The 20,006-nt window shown below is 42.1% G+C and overlaps 2 protein-coding genes and 1 pseudogene across 2 annotated transcripts in view; 1 reads left to right on the forward strand and 2 right to left on the reverse strand.

Annotated features, from left to right (window-relative positions):
* Nucleotides 1–1,519: 1,519 nt before the first annotated feature.
* LOC138444242 (disintegrin and metalloproteinase domain-containing protein 30-like) lies at nucleotides 1,520–13,809 on the reverse strand (annotated as a pseudogene).
* A 154-nt stretch (nucleotides 13,810–13,963) lies between these two features.
* LOC138444243 (disintegrin and metalloproteinase domain-containing protein 20-like) lies at nucleotides 13,964–14,758 on the reverse strand. Its single transcript, XM_069597526.1, has one exon. The coding sequence runs from the start codon at nucleotides 14,756–14,758 to the stop codon at nucleotides 13,964–13,966; it is 795 nt and encodes a 264-aa protein (XP_069453627.1).
* Nucleotides 14,759–19,144: 4,386 nt separating this feature from the next.
* The window catches only part of ADAM21 (ADAM metallopeptidase domain 21), a 51,818-nt gene continuing 50,956 nt past the window's right edge, over nucleotides 19,145–20,006 (forward strand). The window contains exon 1 of the mRNA XM_069596919.1: nucleotides 19,145–19,198. The gene's annotated coding sequence lies outside the window, so the exon portion shown is untranslated. The remainder of the gene's footprint in view (nucleotides 19,199–20,006) is intronic.

Consider the following 20,006-nt stretch of genomic DNA (forward strand, 5'->3'; position numbering starts at 1 on the left):
TGCATCCTTCTACCCTACCAGCTTGAGCTAATCTCCTACCACATCTTCTTAAACCAGTCATCTGTTGATGAGCACATGGGTTGTTTCGATGTCTTGGCTACTGAAAATAGTACTGCTATGGACACTGGGGTGCATGTATCTTTTCAAATTAGTGTTTGTTTGAATACCCACTAGTGGAATTACTGAATCATGTGGTAGTTCTAATTTCAGTTTTTAAAGGAACCTTCATAGTATATTCCATGGTGGGTGCAACCACTTACAGTGTACAGGGGCTCCCTTTTCCTTGCCTCTTCTCTAGCATTTATCATTTGTGGACAATCTGATGATAGCCATTCTGACAGTTGTGAAGTGAAACCTTTTTGCAGTTTTGATTTCCATTACTCCAGTACTTAGTGACACTGAACATCTCTTCATGGGCCTGTTGGCCATCTGTATGTCTTATTTGAAAAAATGTTCATATAGGTGTTCTGCCCATTTTTTTGTTGGATTTTTGCAGCAGAGGTTCATGCTTGTCAAGAAGCATCCATCCTGGAAAAGGCGTGAACAACCAAGTAGGCAAAAGGATTTGGCCAGTCAACATTAGGCAAACTTTACCAGTGACCATCATGGAACTGGCACAGTGGGTACAAGAACAGAGTGGCCATGCTGGCAGAAGTAGTGGCTACACTGGGCTCAGTAGCGTGGACTCTCATTTGCCAAGAAAGTCCAGTCTCTAAATGTCCAACTTGCCAACAACAGAGATCATTGCTGAAATCCTGAGAAGTCACTGTTTCTCAAGAAGACCTGGCAACTGATCCGTGGAAAGTCAACTGCTATGGGGCCCTTTAATCTGGAAGGGCCAGCATTTGGTCCTCGCAAGAATAGATAGCTATTCTAGTTGTGATAAGTGGCCTTTTGTGCCTGCAGAGTCACAGCCAACATCTGTACTAAGGGCTTGCTTAGAAATGTATGATCTTTAACCATGGAATCCCACGTGGCTTAGCATGTAAACAATTTCATGACTTCCATGACTGAGGCACAGAAATAGGTCCATCCCAATAGTATACATTGTTTGCATCACGTATCAAATATTCACTAGCAACCACATGCACAGTGTGGTGCAACAACCTACAGAAGACACAGCAGAAAAACCAGCTCAGAAACAATATCCTGGAAGGATGAGTGCCGTCCTTCAGGGTACAGTGTCTATACTAAATCAAAGACTGCCATATGGTACTGTATATCCATTATGAGGAATATATGAGATCAGAAAGCAAGGAATAGAAGTTGGGTGGCCCTCCTTAACATAACTCTTAGTGAGCCACTGGTTGTTTTTCTACTTGTCCTCCCAGCAACTGGGTGTTCTCCAGGGCTTTAGGAAGTCCGTGGGCCACAGAAAATGTACTTTTGCCAGAGACACAGCATGAGTGCCATGGAACTGCAAGGTAGTGCCGTAAAAGCCTAGTCTGTAGGAGGAGGAGTCACCATTTTGGATGGAGTCATTGACCCTGAGTAGCAGGGGAGTTAAGGCTGCTAATCCTCAGTAGAGGCTTGGAAGATTACCTGTAGAACCTAGGTAATACATTTGCCAGACTCCTGGAGCTCCCTTGCTTGGGGAATGGTGTGACTGGACTTGTGCAGCAATCTTCACCTGAGGGGTCTCAGAATCCTGAGAATAAAGGTGCAAAATTTTTAAACAAACAATATGGAGAGTCCTGTGTTTTTTCACCATATATTCTACTCTGCTCCCTCTACTTTCTCCTTTCTTATACTCATACCCCGTGGGTATCTAAAACTACTAAAAGGTTGGCAGAAACAGTTCTCAGCAGTAGTGTTATATTGCTTATCAGGACTCCTCCAAGGTATGGGATAATAGGAAACAGCCTCATGCATTAGTTTTTGTTAAAAGAGAAACTGTGGCTAAAGTTTAAACATAGAACTGCTATTCCAATTCTTCCTCTTCCAAAAACCTGACCCTGTTTCATCTGGAAAGTGACCTGGTCTGCAGATGTTCTGTGATACACCTCAACACAATGAAGTCTTTACCATCTGTTGGAGTCACAGAAATCTTTAAAAAATTTTGATTCCATTGTTTGGGAGAAGTAGAAAAATTTCCAACACTGCCTAGCAGGGTCAAAAACAGAACCAGTACAAAAGACTTGTATACAGAAAATTATAAGACACCGATGAATGAAATCAAAGATGACACAAACAGATGGAGAGATAGTCCATGTTCCTGGGTCGGAAGAATTAATATTGTGAAATTATTATACTATCAAATGCAATGTATATATTCAATCAAATCCCCATCAAACTACCATTTTTCACAGAACTAGAACAAAAAATTTCACAGTTCATATGGAAACACAAAAGACCCTGAATAGCCAAAGCCTTCTTGAGAAAGAATGGACCTGGAGGAATTAATCTTCCTGACTTCAGATTAAACTACAAAGCTACAGTCATCAAGACAGTTTGGTACTGGCACAAAAACAGAAACATAGACCAATGGAACAAGATAGAGAACCCTGAGATAAACCCATACACCTGTGGGTACCTTACTTTTGACAAAGGAGGCAAGAATATAGAATGGGGCATAGATTGTCATTTCAAAAGTGGTGCTGGTAAGACTGGACAGCTACATACAAAAGAATGAAATTAGAACACTTCCTGATACCATATACAAAGATAAACTCCAAATGGATTAAAGACCTAAATGAAAGACCAGAAACTATAAAACTCTTAGAGGAAAGCATAGGCAGAACACTTAATGATGTAAATCAAAGCAAGATCTTCTATAACCCACCTCATAGAGTAATAGTAATAAAAACAAAGAAGTGGGGCCTAATTAAACTTAAAAGCTTTTGCACAGCAAAGGAAACTACAAATAAAATGGAAAAAACAACCCTCAGAATGGGAGAAAATAATAGCAAATGAAACAACTGACAAAGAATTAATTTCCAAAATATAGAAGCAGGTCATACAACTCAACACCAGAAAAACAAATAGCCCAATCAAAAGTGAGAAAAAGACCTAAAAAGACATTTCTCCAAAGAAGACATACAGATGGGTAACAAACACATGAGAAGATGCTCAACATCATTCATTATTAGAGAAATGCAAATCAAAACTACAGTGAGATACCACCTCACACCAGTCAGAATGGTCATCATCAAAAAGTCTATTTAAAAAAAAAAAGTCTACAAACAATAAATGCCAGAGAGGGTATGGAGAAAAGGGAACTCTCTTGCATTGCTGGTGGGAATGTAAACTGATACAGCCACTGTGGAGATTCCTTTAAAAGCTAGGAGTAAAACCACCATATGATCTAGCAATTCCACTCCTAGACATATACCCTGAGGAAACCAAAACTGAAAAAGACACATGTACTCCAGTGTTTGTTGCAGCACTATTTACTATAGCTAGAACATGGAAGCAACCTAGATGTCCATTGACAGATAATGGATAAAGAAGCTGTGATAAATATGTACAATGGAATACTACTTAGCCATAAAAGGAAGACATTTGGATCAGTTCAAGTGAGGTAGACAAACCTAGAGCCTATTATACAGAGTGAAGTAAATGTAAATATTGTATACTGACACACACATATATATAGAATGGTGGAATATATGTGAAATCTTTTATATACCATAAAAGATAGTACTGATGAATTTATTTTCAGGGCAGCAATGGAGAAATAGACATAGAGAACAGACCAATGGACACAGAGGGAGGGGAAGAGGGAGAGGATGAGATGTATGGAGAGACTAACATGGAAATTTACAATACCATATGTAAAATAAAGAGCCAGTGGGAACTCACTGTATGACTTAGGGAACTCAAACAGGGACTCTGTGACAATCTAGAAGGGTGGGATGGGGAAGGAGATGGGAGGGGGGTTCGGGATGTAGGGGACATTGGTGTATCTATGGCTGGTTCTTGTTGATGTATGACAGAAAACCACAAAATTCTGTAAAGCAATTATCCTTCAATTTAAAAAGTTAAATTAAAAAAACAGAACCAGTCAAAAACCCCTATTTGTTTCTTTTTGGTGTGGAGGTAAGTCCTCCTCCTGTTCTCATTTTTTTGCTTGTTTCTTTTTTGGTGTGTTTGTTTATTTACAATTTGGAGTTGGGGGGCTGTAAATCTTTTGATTTTTTGGAGCCCCCCAAAATAAAGTCTGACAGTTTCCACTGTTTCCCCATCTATTTCCCATAAAGTGATGGGACCGGATGCCATGATATTCGTTTTCTGAATGTTGAGCTTTAAGCCAAATTTTTCACTCTCCTCTTTCACTTTCATCAAGAGGCTTTTTAGTTCCTCTTCACTTTCTGCCATAAGGGTGGTGTCATCTGCATATCTGAGGTTATTTGTATTTCTCCCGGCAGTCTTGATTCCAGCTTGTGCTTCTTCCAGCCCAGCGTTTCTCATGATGTACTCTGCATAGAAGTTAAATAAGCAGGGTGACAATATACAGCCTTGACATACTCCTTTTCCTATTTGGAACCAGTCTGTTGTTCCATGTCCAATTCTAACTGTTGCTTCCTGACTTGCATATAGGTTTCTCAAGAGGCAGGTCAGGTAGTCTGGTATTCCCATCTCTTTCAGATCACTGCAGATGGTGATTGCAGCCATGAAATTAAAAGATGCTTACTTCTTGGAAGGAAAGTTATGACCAACCTAGATAGCATATTGAAAAGCAGAGATATTACTTTGCCAACAAAGGTCCGTCTAGTCAAGGCTATGGTTTTTCCAGTGGTCAGGTATGGATGTGAGAGTTGGACTGTGAAGAAAGCTGAGCACTGAAGAATTGATGCTTTTGAACTATGGTGTTGGAGAAGACACTTGAGAGTCCCTTGGCCTGCAAGGAGATGCAAGAAGTCCATTCTAAAGGAGATCAGTCCTGGGTGTTCTTTGGAAGGACTGATGCTAAAGCTGAAACTCCAATACTTTGGCCATCTCATCAGAAGACTCTGATGCTGGGAGGGATTGGGGGCAAGAGGAGAAGGGGACGACAGAGGATGAGATGGCTAGATGGCATCACCGACTCGATGGACATGAGTTTGGGTGAACTCTGGGAGTTGGTGATGGACAGGGAGGCCTGCAGTGCTGCAATTCATGGGGTCACAAAGAGTCAGACATGACTGAGCGACTAAACTGAACTGAACTGAACTCTCTTGAAGGTCAACCTTTTGTCACACAGAGGTCAGTATTTTTCTTTTGCTTTCTGAAGATCTTTGGACAGTCAGAAAATTTGGTATCTTTCCTAAGGTAGATCATGTGCCTCCTTTTACTTCAGACTTTTTTTTTTTTTTTTTACCAGAGAAACTCCTATTTTATTCAAACAGTTTGTCACATTTGCTCTAGATATATGATCTGCCAGAAAGACCCTTAGTCTGTTAATATCTTCTCAAAGTAGTATAGTCTTATTGAGTAAGATCTGGAATTGTAGTGGCCCTCTCTGGCTTCTTGGGGATGTCAGAGTTGTGAGTGTGGCCCCTTAAGAAGAAAGGTCATTAGAATTGCCATCACACCATGGGCATTCTACCTCAGTTTGAGGTAGGAGATCGATGGGCCTCTGGTATGGACAGCTGGTATTTGTCAAATGGAGTAAAACCAAAGCTTTGTTTTCTCCAAGCCAACCCAAGGAGAAAGCTAGTGGCAGAAGCTGAACTCTGCTCAAGTAAAGAGAAAAGGGGACCACTCCTGAAGTCAAGGAAAACCTCCCTGTCTGCACATGTGCAGGAAGGCTCCTTAGGGGTCAAAAAGGGTGGAGGTGCCACCCTGTAATAAGTGTGGACATACCCCCACAGGCGTGAGGAGTGGGGTCCATCTTAGCATAAACTTGCGCAAGCATGCTGGGGAGGGTCCTAGGGCAGGTCAGGTGTGAAAAAAGATAACTGGCCAAAAGTTAAACAAGGACCCAGAAGGACTGTCTCACTTAAGTGATTTAAATCTCTTCTTACTGCGGTCTTCCTCGTTAGAGAGGACAACCTCACGCTTTCTCTCTTTTCTCTCCCTGTGTGTATTTCTGCTTTGTTTCTGTCTTAAATAAACAAACTGTTTCTCTGTGTGCTCTCCCACTTATGCTGTGTCTCTAAGAATAAACTTTGTACGTGTTTTTGTATTCTAGAAGCATTCTTGCTTTCAAATGAGGGCTAGAGCCAAGGGGTCATTGCTTCTAGCCTCTAGTCACTGGTGGTCCAGTGGTGAAGATTTCTGGTTTTTCACTCAGGTTACCCAGTTTCAGTTCCTGGGCAGGGAACTAAGATCTCTTAAGACCACTCCCTGTTATCTCTCCAAAATCAAGCTGGTGAAAAGAAGCCAAGAAATGAAAGATTTTGAGTAGATTCTAATATTCTGTGGCCTCTATTATATAACTTTTACCTTGCTGCTGCTGCTTCTGCTTTTTCCGTAGAAAAAGTCCTTGTCTTTCTATGTCTTTGTATGTTTGTGTGTCTCACAACCCCACTCTTTTCTCAGCTTTCTCCTGTCCTTACCTCTGTTTTCCTTTCTGCCCCCTTGATTCTCTTCTTTATTTTGTGGCACTCCCTCTTCCTTTTGTTCTGGAACTCGACCCTTTCTTGATATGCCACAGCCCTAGAAATAGGAAGAAAATTTTTTTTTTCTAGGGCTCTTTTCAGGTGTTTCTGCCCTTGTTTGCCTGGGAATAATCCAACTAACTGTGTTAACTTGGCTGCAGTGATTTGATCTGACAGGTCTGACACCAATTAGAAACTGCTTTTAAGGAATACACATGTTGGGCCTTAACACAGGACAGCCATTTAAAAGTATGGCCTATACCTAAAATATCTAATGCTGTTCAGAAACAAAATAGACGGGAGATCACGCCTGTCCTCAATGTAAAACACTTTTGGTCAACATTTCTGGAGATAGCATGGTAACCGAAGAGAAAACTATACACCATTGAGTGTATGGTACCACAAATTAAACACCTTGAGAGAAGCAAAAGGTCTTCCACCAGTACCAAAAATCACTAAGATTATAAGTAGATCAGAAAAATAGAATAAAGAGAGGAAAAAGTGACAGGGACCACAGCTATCATGTTTTGGCAAATTCAGTTCAGTTCATTCGCTCAGTTGTGTCCGACTCTGCGACCCCATGAATCACAGCACGCCAGGCTTCCCTGTCCATCACCATCTCCCAGAGTTCACTCAGACTCACGTCCATCGAGTCAGTGATGCCTCAGTCGTCCCCTTCTCCTCCTGCCCCCAATCCCTCCCAGCATCAGAGTCTTTTCCAATGACTCAACTCTTCACATGAGGTGGCCAAAGTATTGGAGCTTCAGCTTTAGCATCATTCCTTCCAAAGAAATCCTAGGGTTGATCTCCTTCAGAATGGACTGGTTGGATCTCCTTGCAGTCCAAGGGACTCTCAAGAGTCTTCTCCAACACCACAGTTCAAAAGCATCAATTCTTCAGTGTTCAGCTTTCTTCACAGTCCAACTCTCACATCCATACATGACCACAGGTAAGACCATAGCCTTGACTAGACAGACCTTAGTTGGCAAACTAATGTCTCTGCTTTTGAATATACTGTCTAGGTTGCTCATAACTTTTCTTCCAAGGAGTAAGCGTTTTTTAATTTCATGGCTGCAGTCACCATCTGCAGTGATTTTGGAACCCAAAAAAATAAAGTCTGACAGTTTCCACTGTTTCCCCATCTATTTCCCATAAAGTGATGGGACCGGATGCCATGATATTCGTTTTCTGAATGTTGAGCTTTAAGCCAACCTTTTCACTCTCCTCTTTCACTTTATCAAGAGGCTTTTTAGTTCCTCTTCACTTTCTGCCATAAGGGTGGTGTCATCTGCATATCTGAGGCTATTGATATTTCTCCCGGAAATCTTGATTCCAGCTTGTGTTTCTTCCAGCCCAGCGTTTCTCATGATGTACTCTGCATAGAAGTTAAATAAGCAGGGTGACAATATACAGCCTTGATGTACTCCTTTTCCTATTTGGAACCAGTCTTTTGTTCCATGTCCAGTTCTAACTGTTGCTTCCTGACCTGCATACAGATTTCTCAAGAGGCAGGTTAGGTGGTCTGGTATTCCCATCTCTTTCAGAATTTTCCACAGTTTCTTGTGATCCACACAGTCAAAGGCTTTGGCATAGTCAATAAAGCAGAAATAGATGTTTTTCTGGAACTTTCTTGCTTTTTCCACCATCCAGTGGATGTTGACAATTTGATCTCTGGTTCCTCTGCCTTTTCTAAAGCCAGCTCGAACATCCAGAAGTTCACGGTTCACCTATTGCTGAAACCTATCTTGGAGAATTTTGAGCATTACTTTACTAGCATGTGAGATGAGTGCAATTGTGCAGTATTTCGAGCATTCTTTGGCATTGCCTTTCTGTGGAATTGGAATGAAAACTGACCTTTTCCAGTCCTATGGCCACTGCTGAGTTTTCCAAATTTACTGGCATATTGAGTGTAGCACTTTCACAGCATCATCTTTCAGGATTTGAAACAGCTCAACTGGAATTCCATCACCTCCACTAGCTTTGTTCGTAGTGATGCTTTCTAAGGCCCACTTGACTTCACATTCCAGGATGTTTGGCTCTAGGTGAGTGATCACACCATCGTGATTATCCAGGTTGTGAAGATCTTTTTTCTACAGTTCTTCTGTGTATTCTTGCCACCTCTTCTTAATATCTTCTGGTTCTGTTAGGTCCATACCATTTCTGTCCTTTATCGAACCCATCTTTGCATGAAATGTTCCCTTGGTATCTCTAATTTTCTTAAAGAGATCTTTAGTCTTTCCCATTCTGTTGTTTTCCTCTATTTCTTTGCATTGATCGCTGAAGAAGGCTTTGTTATCTCTTCTTGCTATTCTCTGGAACTCTGCATTCAGATGATTATATCTTTCCTTTTCTCCTTTGCTTTTCACCTCTCTTCTTTTCACAGCTATTTGTAAGGCCTCCCCAGATAGCCATTTTGCTTTTTTGCATTTCTTTTCCATGGGGATGGTCTTGATCCCTGTCTCCAGTGAGGGGATGGAGCCAAAGCAAAAACAGTACCCAGCTGTGTATGTGACTGGTGATAGAAGCAAGATCTGATGCTGTAAAGAGCAGTATTACATAGGAACCTGGAATGTCAGGTCCATGAATCAAGACAAATTGGAAGTGGTCAAACAAGAGATGGCAAGAGATGAACTTTGACATTCTAGGAATCAGCGAACTAAAATGGACTGCTGCTGCTGCTGCTGCTATATCACTTCAGTCGTGTCTGACTCTGTGCGACCCCATAGACGGCAGCCCACCAGGCTCCCCTGCCCCTGGGATTCTCCAGGCAAGAACACTGGAGTGGGTTGCTGTTTCCTTCTCCAAATGGACTGGAATGGGTGAATTTAACTCAGATGACCATTATATCTACTACTGCGGGCAAGAATCCCTCAGAAGAAATGGAGTAGCCATCATGGTCAACAAAAGAGTCCCAAATGCAGTAGTTGGATGCAATCTCAAAAACGACAGAATGATCTCTGTTAGTCTCCAAGACAAACCATTCAATATCACAGTTATCCAAGTCTATGCCCCAACCAGTAAGGCTGAAGAAACTGAAGTTGAACGGTTCTATGAAGACCTACAAGACCTTTTAGAACTAACGCCCAAAAAAGATGTCCTTTTCATTATAGGGGACTGGAATGCAAAAGTAGGAAGTCAAGAAACACCTGGAGTAACAGGCAAATTTGGCCTTGGAATGCGGAATGAAGCAGGGCAAAGACTAATAGAGTTTTGCCAAGAAAATGCACTGGTCATAGCAAACACCCTCTTCCAACAACACAAGAGAAGACTCTACCCATGGACATCACCAGATGGTCAACACCAAAATCAGATTGATTATATTCTTTGCAGCCAAAGATGGAGAAGCTCTATACAGTCAACAAAAACAAGACCAGGAGCTGACTGTGGCTCAGATCATGAACTCCTTATTACCAAATTCAGACTCAAATTGAAGAAAATAGGGAAAACCACTAGACCATTCAGGTATGACCTAAATCAAATCCCGTATGATTATACAGTGGAAGTGAGAAATAGATTTAAGGGCCTAGATCTGATAGATAGAGCGCCTGATGAACTATGTTTTGGCAAATGGACTGCTAATTACAAACAAAATCACCCTGTCCATACCCTTACCCCCAGCCCACCTATTTTCATCAAGTGTCTTTGGATCAACAAGAAGTTACCAGGTTAGCAAACCGTTATCCAACTCAATTTTAATAGATATTTGTGCAAAGAACAAATGCAAACACATGTTTGACAAGGGTATAGTAAACTGATTCTCAGATCTGTCATGGATTAAAATCCAGATTTCTCTACCAGATGAACCTCGTGGATGAGAAGTGCTGCCTAAGAGAACTCTGTAAAAGTTGGGCAAATTATGATTAAACAACAATGTCCTATGTATAGTATAGAGAGCTATATTCAGTATCCTATGATGAGTCCTAATGGAAAAAATATTTTAAAAGAATATATATATATGTATATATATTACTGAATCACTTTGCTGTATGGCAGTAATTAACACAGCATTGTAGATCAGCTATACTTCAATTAAATGGAAAAAAGTGGATAAATCAAAGTGTCACAGGGTGGCTATCCCATTGATTCTCTACTGCTATATCCATCCTTCCTCTACCCCTAGGTAGCTACATCATCTGGATGCCAGATATTTTCAGAAAGGGATTTGATATAAGATCTGAGATATATAAATAGCATGAATGTAACACATCTCACTTATGAGACCTGCTTCTAACAGTCTCTTACGAAGCAATTGCATCCTATTTTCTTTTATGTAAATTTTTGTTTCTGTATATACATCAGGCACTCAGTTCTACCTGTACTTTTTAGACAGGTCGTGCTTAGCCAAGTCCTATGATTTAATGTGAGGTGCTATGACATTAATAACTAGGGGTTGCAAGAAGTAACATAGCAGTGATCAATGGCTTCTTGGTTGATGGTTTTACAATGTGTGAAGTCGCTCAGTCGTGTCCGACTCTTTGTGACCCTGTGGACTGGAGTCTGCCAGGCTCCTCTATCCATGGGATTCTTCAGGCAAGAATACTGGAGTGGGTTGCCATTTCCTTCTCCAGTGATCAGTGGCTTCTTGGTTGATGGTTTTACAATAAGAGATATCAACTGCCGAAGTCATTATACTTGAAACACTTCTGTTTTAGCACAACCCAAGAGAACAATGAGAATGATAGTGTCAGCATCTTTTAAGTGCCTAACATATTCCAGGCCCTACTTAGGTCCTTTCTTTGGACCATCACAAAACTCCAGGAAAGTACATTTCATCTCTCAGTGTAAAATGTCAGATAAACCTTGATCCTCTGAAAGCCTATGACTTTGGGCAAGATCAAATACTTAGGGCTTCTGTGGTGGCTCAGTGTTAAAGAATCTGCATGTCAGTGCAGGAGACCCGGGTGCCATCCCTAATCTAGCAGGATCCCACATGACATGGAGCACCTAAGCCCTTGCACTAAAACTATTGAGCCTGTGCTCTAATAGAGCCCTGACGCTGCTGCTGCTGACCCCACGCGCTCTGTGCTCCACCACAAGAGAAGCCACTGCAATGAGAAGCCTGTGCACCACAGCTAGAGTGTAGCCCCCACTCTCGGCACCTCAAGAAAAGCCCATGAAGCAACGGAGACCCAGCACAGACAAAAATAAACAAACATAATTATCTACTTAGCAGGCTGTTGAACTGCTGTTGATATTCATATGCCAATGACGCGGAATTTTTGATCTTCCTACTGCATCAGTGTGTCTTTTATTGGTATCTTTTATGTTTGGCTTGTTTAACACTATCAAAAACATGAACCAGCAACAAAAATTTGTACATAATCAACTAAGGAAAAGTCTAATAAACTACTAAACAAAAGTGCATACCAGTTCAAACAAGATGTGCTACAGGCACATCCATGAAACATTAGCAACCACAACATAAATAAGCATAGGACCTCTTGTCGGTGATTCTAACAGTTCCCATTATCATTGACCGGGATAGTAAGAGTATGACCAGATATAAAATATTAAATGCATATAACCACACAGACCCCTTTTAAATTGCCAAGTCATTTTATTTTAAAATAATAACTTCAGAAAAGTTACAGGATTTTGTAACTATCAGAGTGATTATCGTTCATTTCTTCCAGTAGGTGCCAATGTGAGTTTCTCCATTTTGTGTCCTCTAGTCTGTATTTATTTGGCTTCAAGGGATTATTTTTCCAACAGTTTATTCTTCAGTTTCTCCTTTCAAAATATCTTTTACATAGTAAAGGACACCTATAACTGCTGTAAGCAAAAAATAAAAAATAAAAAAACATGCGTAAAAGCAATAGAACAACTATTAAGTTTACAGTCTGTAGTTCCAAGGCTCGAATACGTAGTTTTGTGTCAGGTGGAGGGCCACTATCTACACTGCTGCCTGGTCCTCTCTCAGTACAATTTGGTGGTTTCCAACCTAGCTGACAGTGACAATTTTTGTTATTGTTGCACACCCCTCTCTAATTGCATTTCTTGACATCGCAGTCAAAACCCTGGTCTTGAAAAAGAGTACAGTTTTGGTCCTTACAGTATGCTCCTGGGCCACATGTTGCACCATCCACTACAAGCCCCATTTCTGGCATGTCTGTCCCGAAGTGGGCATCATACCCAAAGCAGGTTTGTGGTGTAACATCCTTTACTACCGGAGAAGGCGATGGCACCCCACTCCAGTATTCTCGCCTGGAAAATCCCATGGATGGAGGAGCCTGATAGGCTGCAGTCCATGGGGTCGCTAAGAGTGGGGCACGACTGAGCGACTTCACTTCCGCTTTTCGCTTTCATGCATTGGAGGAAATGGCAACCCACTCCAGTTTTCTTGCCTGGAGAATCCCAGGGACAGAGGAGCCTAGTGGGCTGCCGTCTATGGGGTCATACAGAGTTGGACACGATTGCAGCAGCAGCATCCTTTACTATTATTTGATGAAATGCAGTGTGCTCCCCACCACCAGGAATTTCCTTCACATTGCTACAGTGTAGCAGTCCACACAGAACATCATCTTGTTCACATTGTACAGGTTTTCCTCCTTCTCAAATCACCCTCACACCACAGTTTCCGACTTGGTCACCCCTGACATTCAATACGTCATAGCATGCTGGGACAGCATCTTTTATGTCATAGCCAAAGGAGGGCTTGACAGTGTAAATCACAGTCACTACAGTTTCCCCTCACACAAACAGCTGATGCTGTTCCTTCCTGTATATAAGTGTCAGCTGGACATGGGGTTCCGTCCTGTATATAAGTGTCAGCTGGACAGTCATGTGTCTTCCCATTACAGTATTCTGGTAGATCACAAATACCAAGAGTATCTCTGTACATATATCCAGGTTGAGCATATTTACACTTCATGCAGCAATCTCCATGATCACAACCACTGCCAAGGCTGAGGATACAACTGGTTTCGCAACATGAAACCTTACTACAGTCTTTTAAGGTGCCACAGTCACATTCTTCAAAATTATCTATTATCTTGTCACCACACCGTCTAGCTACATAAGGAAAATTATTATATGCTATATTTAGTGAGCTCAAACAAGGATCCCACATATGCAACCACTGATGAATAGCCTCAAAAGTACAATTGCTCATCATGTCTAGAAGACCAGGATTAGGAGCCATGAGGCACTGATATCTTTGAAAACACCGACAACCTGGAACATCATGAAATGCACCCATAAGACCTATTGCATGTGCTCCAACAGTAGCAGCTAAAGTATGTGATATCTTACAACATATAAATATGATGCTCGCCAATTGGGGTTGCATATTCCATTATGGCTGCTATAATAGGAGGTCCCAGTGATCTTATGTCCTGTTAAAAGCAATGAAGTATCACGTGGTACATTTGCATAAAAATTCTGAGAGTTCCATAAACCAAACTGATTCTTTGCCTCTGCAGTGCTTCTAAACCTTTGGAGATTCATCTGATCCCTCTGACTCCATATTGCACAGAGCACATATGAAAACCTGAAGTTGACCCTGGTAATAAATGGTGTGCAATATGTTGTTTATAATCACTATATTCTCTTATTACACGTGTTTCATTACTCTTCTGAACAACTAATGAGTTTGAAACTGTGTAGTGAACTTTTAAGGCTTTCCTGTGTGGCCACCACAAATACACAGCGCCTGCTCTAGGCATTTCAGAAATCATTGCCTCCTCATACTCTTGATTTGTATCTTTCTCTTCAGCCTCACATTTCTCATCCTCTGCTGCTGTTTTCTGTGTCACAAGCTGAGAAATCAGATGCTCAAATTTGGAAGAAGCCTCCAATGGTTTGATTTCGTAAGTGAAGTCATCCAGCTGCAGCATGCCACGCAGACCCCCATGGCAGGTGTCCAGGGTGCCCATGGACCCAGGAACCCCTTCCAGGTAGCTAAAGTAGTAACAGTCTCGGGGGATATAAGGGTAGTTCTCCTGCATGGCACCTTGGTCGTTATCGGTGATAACAGGAAAATGTCTGGGCAGCAAGTTCTTCTTGACTCTCAAATGAACCACATGTCTTTGGCCGCTGAAGCGAATCTTGTAGGAGAGCTGGCCTTGTCTCTCAATTCCACTCACTCTGTGGGACACCTTCCTGGGAATCACAATTTCAGAAGAAGTGAAGCGCCATCCTGGTGGGTCATGGGAACAGCAGGTTGGAGACAGGAAAAGCCAGAGCAGAGGCAGCCAGAGATCACCTCTCAGGTGGGCCTGGGTCCAGGCACGCCCCATGAGTGAGGAAGTGCGTGACCAAGGAAAGTGCACTGCGGTGGGAGGCAGGCAAGACTATCCCTGGAGCAGCAACTTTTAGACAGCAGGCTGGTCCTGAGGAGAGCAGAGGCAGACTGGAGGCTGGACAGCCCCAGAAAGGTGGGGGAGGGGGCGCAAGCTCTTACATAACAATGTGTCCTCATGAAGGGGAGGGGCTGTGCCAAGTGGTCCTAGGGGTCCTAACACAGGGGTGTTAGGGAAGATGAAACACAGCAGAAATGAGGGAAAACAGAGTGCATATCTGGGCTGAGTGGTTCCATGGTCCTTCGGAAAAGCCACAGGGGAAGAATCAGGGGGTTTGGTGCAATTTTGAGACAGTGATTGACTTTGCCCTCAAACCAAAATGAGACAAGGCTTCAATTTGTAATGAAAATATGAAATGGAGAAGAGAGTGGAAGCTTCTTTTAGTCAGACTTTTGAGGAGAGAATCAAATTCTTTCATACTTTACAAACATGGGATATGTTGAGGGTGATGAGTGGAACAGAACGATAGTGTCATGAGTAGAAATGTTAGGGTGGACAATAATAGTTCCTTATAAAGTTAAAATGATGCCTGCCCTGTGTCTTGGTGATTCTAGCCATAGGAAGTTACCACAGTGACTCTATATACATATTCATAACAGCATTATGCTTGAATTTATTCCACAGACTGGGAACAAGCAAACAGTACTGGACAGATGGATGACACACAAAGGGCCTATTCGCTCAGTGGGAAAATCCTCAGTAAATCTGATCAAGTTTCTGGTATGTGTACGATCATGGATGTATCTCATGGATAATATGATAACAGAAAGAAAGCAGACCAAAGAAGCTTTACATAGGACTTCCTTTGTACGATGTTCTGGAATAGTCCAAAATAATGTACGGGGAATAGAATTTTAATCAGTGCTTTCCTGATGTGAGGGAATGGAGGGATGGAGGGAACTTCCTGGAGTGATGGGAAACTTCTGAATCTTGATTGGAGTGTGTTCAAGATGAACGTTTCCCTCCAGAGTCCACATGTTGAAATCCGACCCCCCACCCCAGGTGATGGTATTAGCAGCTGGGGTCTTTAGGAGGTGATTGGTGCTTTTACAAAGAGGCCTCAGAGAGATCCTTCAACCCTTCTGCCCTCTGTGTTTACAGTGAGAAGGTGCCATCGATGAACCAGGAAAGGGTTCTCCAGATACTAAATTTGCTGGCGTCTTGATCTTGGTCTTACTAGCCTTCAGAACTATGAGAAATATTTTTGTTTATTAACCACCCAGCCTAAGGTATTTTATTATATAGTATTCTCAACACCCTAAGACTGGACGGCACTTACAAGCCAAACCTCAACAAGCTGCATCATTAAATCTGAATATTTTATTGTATATGCTGAGTATACCTCAAAAAGTTGATTTACTTAAAAAGTTCTGACTTGAGCTTTTTTTAGTTCCTTACAGAATAATGAATCATAATCTGATCATCACTGTTTCATACATCTTTCTGCTTTCAAAAATCATTTCTGCATTGAATTGCCTGTAAATGAACTCAACTCAAACTAAGGAAGTTACCATGAGCAATTTATCTCGCCTGATTTCTCTTTTTGTGGATCATATCTTTAAGTTGGAACCAGTAATAAGGACATTAACATTTAGAAAAGAAGAATGTCCTATTGCATAAATGTGATGTATGCAACACTGAAGGATTTTTTAAAAATTAGTGCACTCTCTTGCCTGGAAAATCCCATTGGATGGAGGAGCCTGGTAGGCTTCAGTCCATGGGGTCGCTAAGAGTTGGATACGACTGAGTGACTTCACTTTCACTTTTCACTTTCATGCATAGGAGAAGGAAATGGCCACCCACTCCAGTGTTCTTGCCTGGAGAATCCCAGGGACGGGGGAGCCTGGTGGGCTGCCGTCTATGGGGTCGCACAGAGTTGGACACGACTGAAGTGACTTAGCAGCAGCAGCAGCAGCAGCAGCAGGAATATTCAAAAAGATACAAGTATGCTTGAACTCAGCTTGAAGTCAATTCACCATGAAAAGAATAGGTAACTTCCTATTTTCTAACTGAAGTGTAATTGATTTATAATATCGTACTGTTTTCAGGTGTACAACATAGTGATTCAGTATTTTTATGGATTATATTCATTGGAAGTTGCTACCCTTTAAATATCCAATGCCAGATGCCACTCCCTTCTGGCACCAAAGTTTCCACAGAAAAGTTAGCTGATGGCCGTTTGAATTAGTGTTTTCCTTTTCTTCTTCTATATACCCAGGTGTGGAGTTTCTGGATCATGTGGTGAATTTACTTTTAATTTTCTGGTAATCCTCCCTACTGTTTTCCATAGTGTACCGATTTACATTCCTAACAACAGTGCACAACGGTTCCCTTTCCTCTGCATCCTCACTAACACTTGTTGTTCCTGGTCTTTTTGATGATAGCTCTTCTGAGAGGTTCATGAAGTCATATCTCATTGTAGTTTTGATTTAAATTTCCTTAGATTAGCGATGTTCAATACCTTTTCATCTGCATATTGGCCATTTGTGTGTCTTTCTTGGAAAAATGTCTATTCGGGTCTTCTGCCCATTTTCTAATTGGGTCATTTCATTTTCTATTTGATGTTGAGTTATTATATACTTTGCATGATAATCCCTTATCCATCATTGCGTCTCCAAATAATTTTTCCCACTCAGTAGACTGACTTTTAGTTTTGTGAATAGTTTACTGCGCTCTGCAAAAGCTTTTAAGTTTAATTAGGCCCCATTTACTTATTTGTGCTTTTGTTTCTTTTGCCTTAGGAGACAGATTCAAAAGAATACTGCTGTGATATATTTCAAGAAGCGTTATGCCCATGTTCTCTTCTAAGTGTTTCTGTTTCTGGTTTAGGTCTTTAGTCCATTTAGAGTTTATTTTTGTATACGGGATAAGGAAATGCTCTTGTTGGTGTAACAGACAGAAAAGTCGCTCAGTCATGTCTGACTCTTTGAGACCCTGTGGACTATACAGTCCATGGAATTCTCCAGGCAAGAATACTGGAGTGGGTAGCCTTTCCCTTTTCCAAGGGGATCTTCCCAACCCAGGGATCGAACCCAGGTCTCCCGCATTGCACGCGGATTCTCTACCAACTGAGCTGTCAGGGAAGCCCATTGCCGAAGCCCTTGACAAAAGTTTTGCTCTGCATTACTCCTGGAGGCCTCAATCCTCAGGAAAGGGAGAAAGAGCCAATCATTTTCTCAAAAACATTCTCGAAAAACAAATCCAGGAAACTTCACAAGTTTGGGTAACCCTGTTATCTATTGCCCTCCTTAGCAGTAGAATAACTCCAAAGGATCCCTCGGTTTGAGTCCATATACATTCTTTCTAACATCAGACCTCCTTATGGACAGGGAAGCCCTAGGGCTACAGTAGTATGTAACCAAACTCTCAGTGTTCTCACAGGCCTTTAGGGAATTTGGCCCAGAAACCAACCCTCCTAGCCCTCATTCAGCCATACTATATCAACTTGGGGATAGAGTCCTTAACAGAACTTGGATGGACAGTTCTCCCAAGTCCCAGCGGGTTCCTATTTGAAAGGGACTTCTTCCAGTCTTCCTTTCCTCACCTACAGCCATCAAAGTTTCAAGAATCTCTAGCTGGATTCACCTCTTCAGGGGGGAGCCTTGGAAACTGCCCTCTGAAGACTCAAGCACTCCAGCATCCTACACCTCTGAACCCACTTGAAGACCTTAAATTTCTCTTCAAAAGGACCAAAGATAAGTAACAATCGAACTCTTTAAAAAGATCCATGATCAACTGCCCATGTTGTGCTCCTGATATCGTGATTGTCCTTTCTTTCTTCCAGTCTCGTGCCCTCCTGTGGATGATCCTATCTCACACCTGTGGTACCTAACCTTGGTTGTCCGGTCTTCCAGAGGCCTGCACCAGGCATCATTCTTGACTAAATGCCCCTCAAACTCACTCTTGGGCTCCAGAATCACTGAGGATGGTGACTGCAGCCATGAAATTAAAAGACGCTTGCTTATTGGAAGAAAAGCTATGACAAACCTAGACAGTGTATCAAAAAGCAGAGGCATCACTTTGCCACCAAAAGTTTCTATAGTCAAAGCTATGGCTACTCCATGAGTCACGTACAGATGTGAGAGATGAAACATAAAGAAGGCTGAGCGCCGAACGCCTGGTGCTTCTGAACTGTGGTGCTAGAGAAGACTCTTGAGAGTCCCTTGTTCAGACCAGTCAGTTCTAAAGGAAGTCAACCCTGAATAGTCACTGGAAGGATGCTGAAGCTGAAGCTCCAGTACTTTGGCCACCTGACATGAAGAGCCGACTCACTGGAAAAGACCCTGATACTGGGGAAGATTGAGGGTAGGAGGAGAAAGGGGTGACAGAGGGTGAGATGAGATGGTTGGATGGCATCATTGGCTCAATGGACGTGAGGTGAGTTTGAGCAAACTCTGGGAGATAGTGAAGGACAGGGAAGCCTGGTGTGCCGCAGTCCATGGGGTCCCAAAGAGTTGGACATGACTGAGCGACTGAATACCAACAAGCTCACTCTCACTCTCACCTTACCCTTCCTCTGTTCCACCACACAAGCTAAACCCTCCCAACATTCCTTAGACCCAGAGGAGTATTTATAGACCCTAGCTACTGCCCACAACCCATCCTTCTACTGGCTATGCATCCCTGGAACTAGCCTTCAGACAATATTACTCTGGCCAATAGGAACTCAGTCCAATGTCTCAGCTTACCCAGATGCATCATTTGATGCTAGGACCACAAGCTTTAAGTTAGATCACATAGAGTCTATCTTTCTTCAGGTCCTACAAGAATGCCTAAATTTTATTCCTGTCATTCTGTCAACCCCACAACCCAGAAGCATCCTAATGAACCTAACCGAGGCTTTCATATACCCCATCTCCTTTCAGGGCAGTCACCCACGGGGGTATTCTGTCGGTAACATCTCCAACCATGCAACCATACTTTCATCTTGACTTTTCCCCCAGTGAGTGAACAACATTGGAAGAGCACCAACCAAACTATCCAAGCAGCAGTTAAACACAAAAAAACCAGTCCTCCGAAATATCTCAGCTTTTTGGTCTTCAAAATACAGATGCCAGACAAACCCCTCTTTAATCATAGATACTGACAATACTTTCATTTCTACAGGATGGGTCTCACTAAATATCTCTGGTCACTTCTCACTTCTTGCACAATTACTGGTCTAGGGACCAAAAAAACCCCACTT

Source organism: Ovis canadensis, chromosome 7, assembly GCF_042477335.2.
Source record: "Ovis canadensis isolate MfBH-ARS-UI-01 breed Bighorn chromosome 7, ARS-UI_OviCan_v2, whole genome shotgun sequence".
Taxonomy (NCBI): domain Eukaryota; kingdom Metazoa; phylum Chordata; class Mammalia; order Artiodactyla; family Bovidae; genus Ovis; species Ovis canadensis.

What these genes read in the sequence shown, in the direction of transcription:
- LOC138444243 (XM_069597526.1), bottom strand. Translation starts at nt 14,758, where the DNA reads ATGGGGCGTGCCTGGACCCAGGCCCACCTGAGAGGTGATCTCTGGCTG.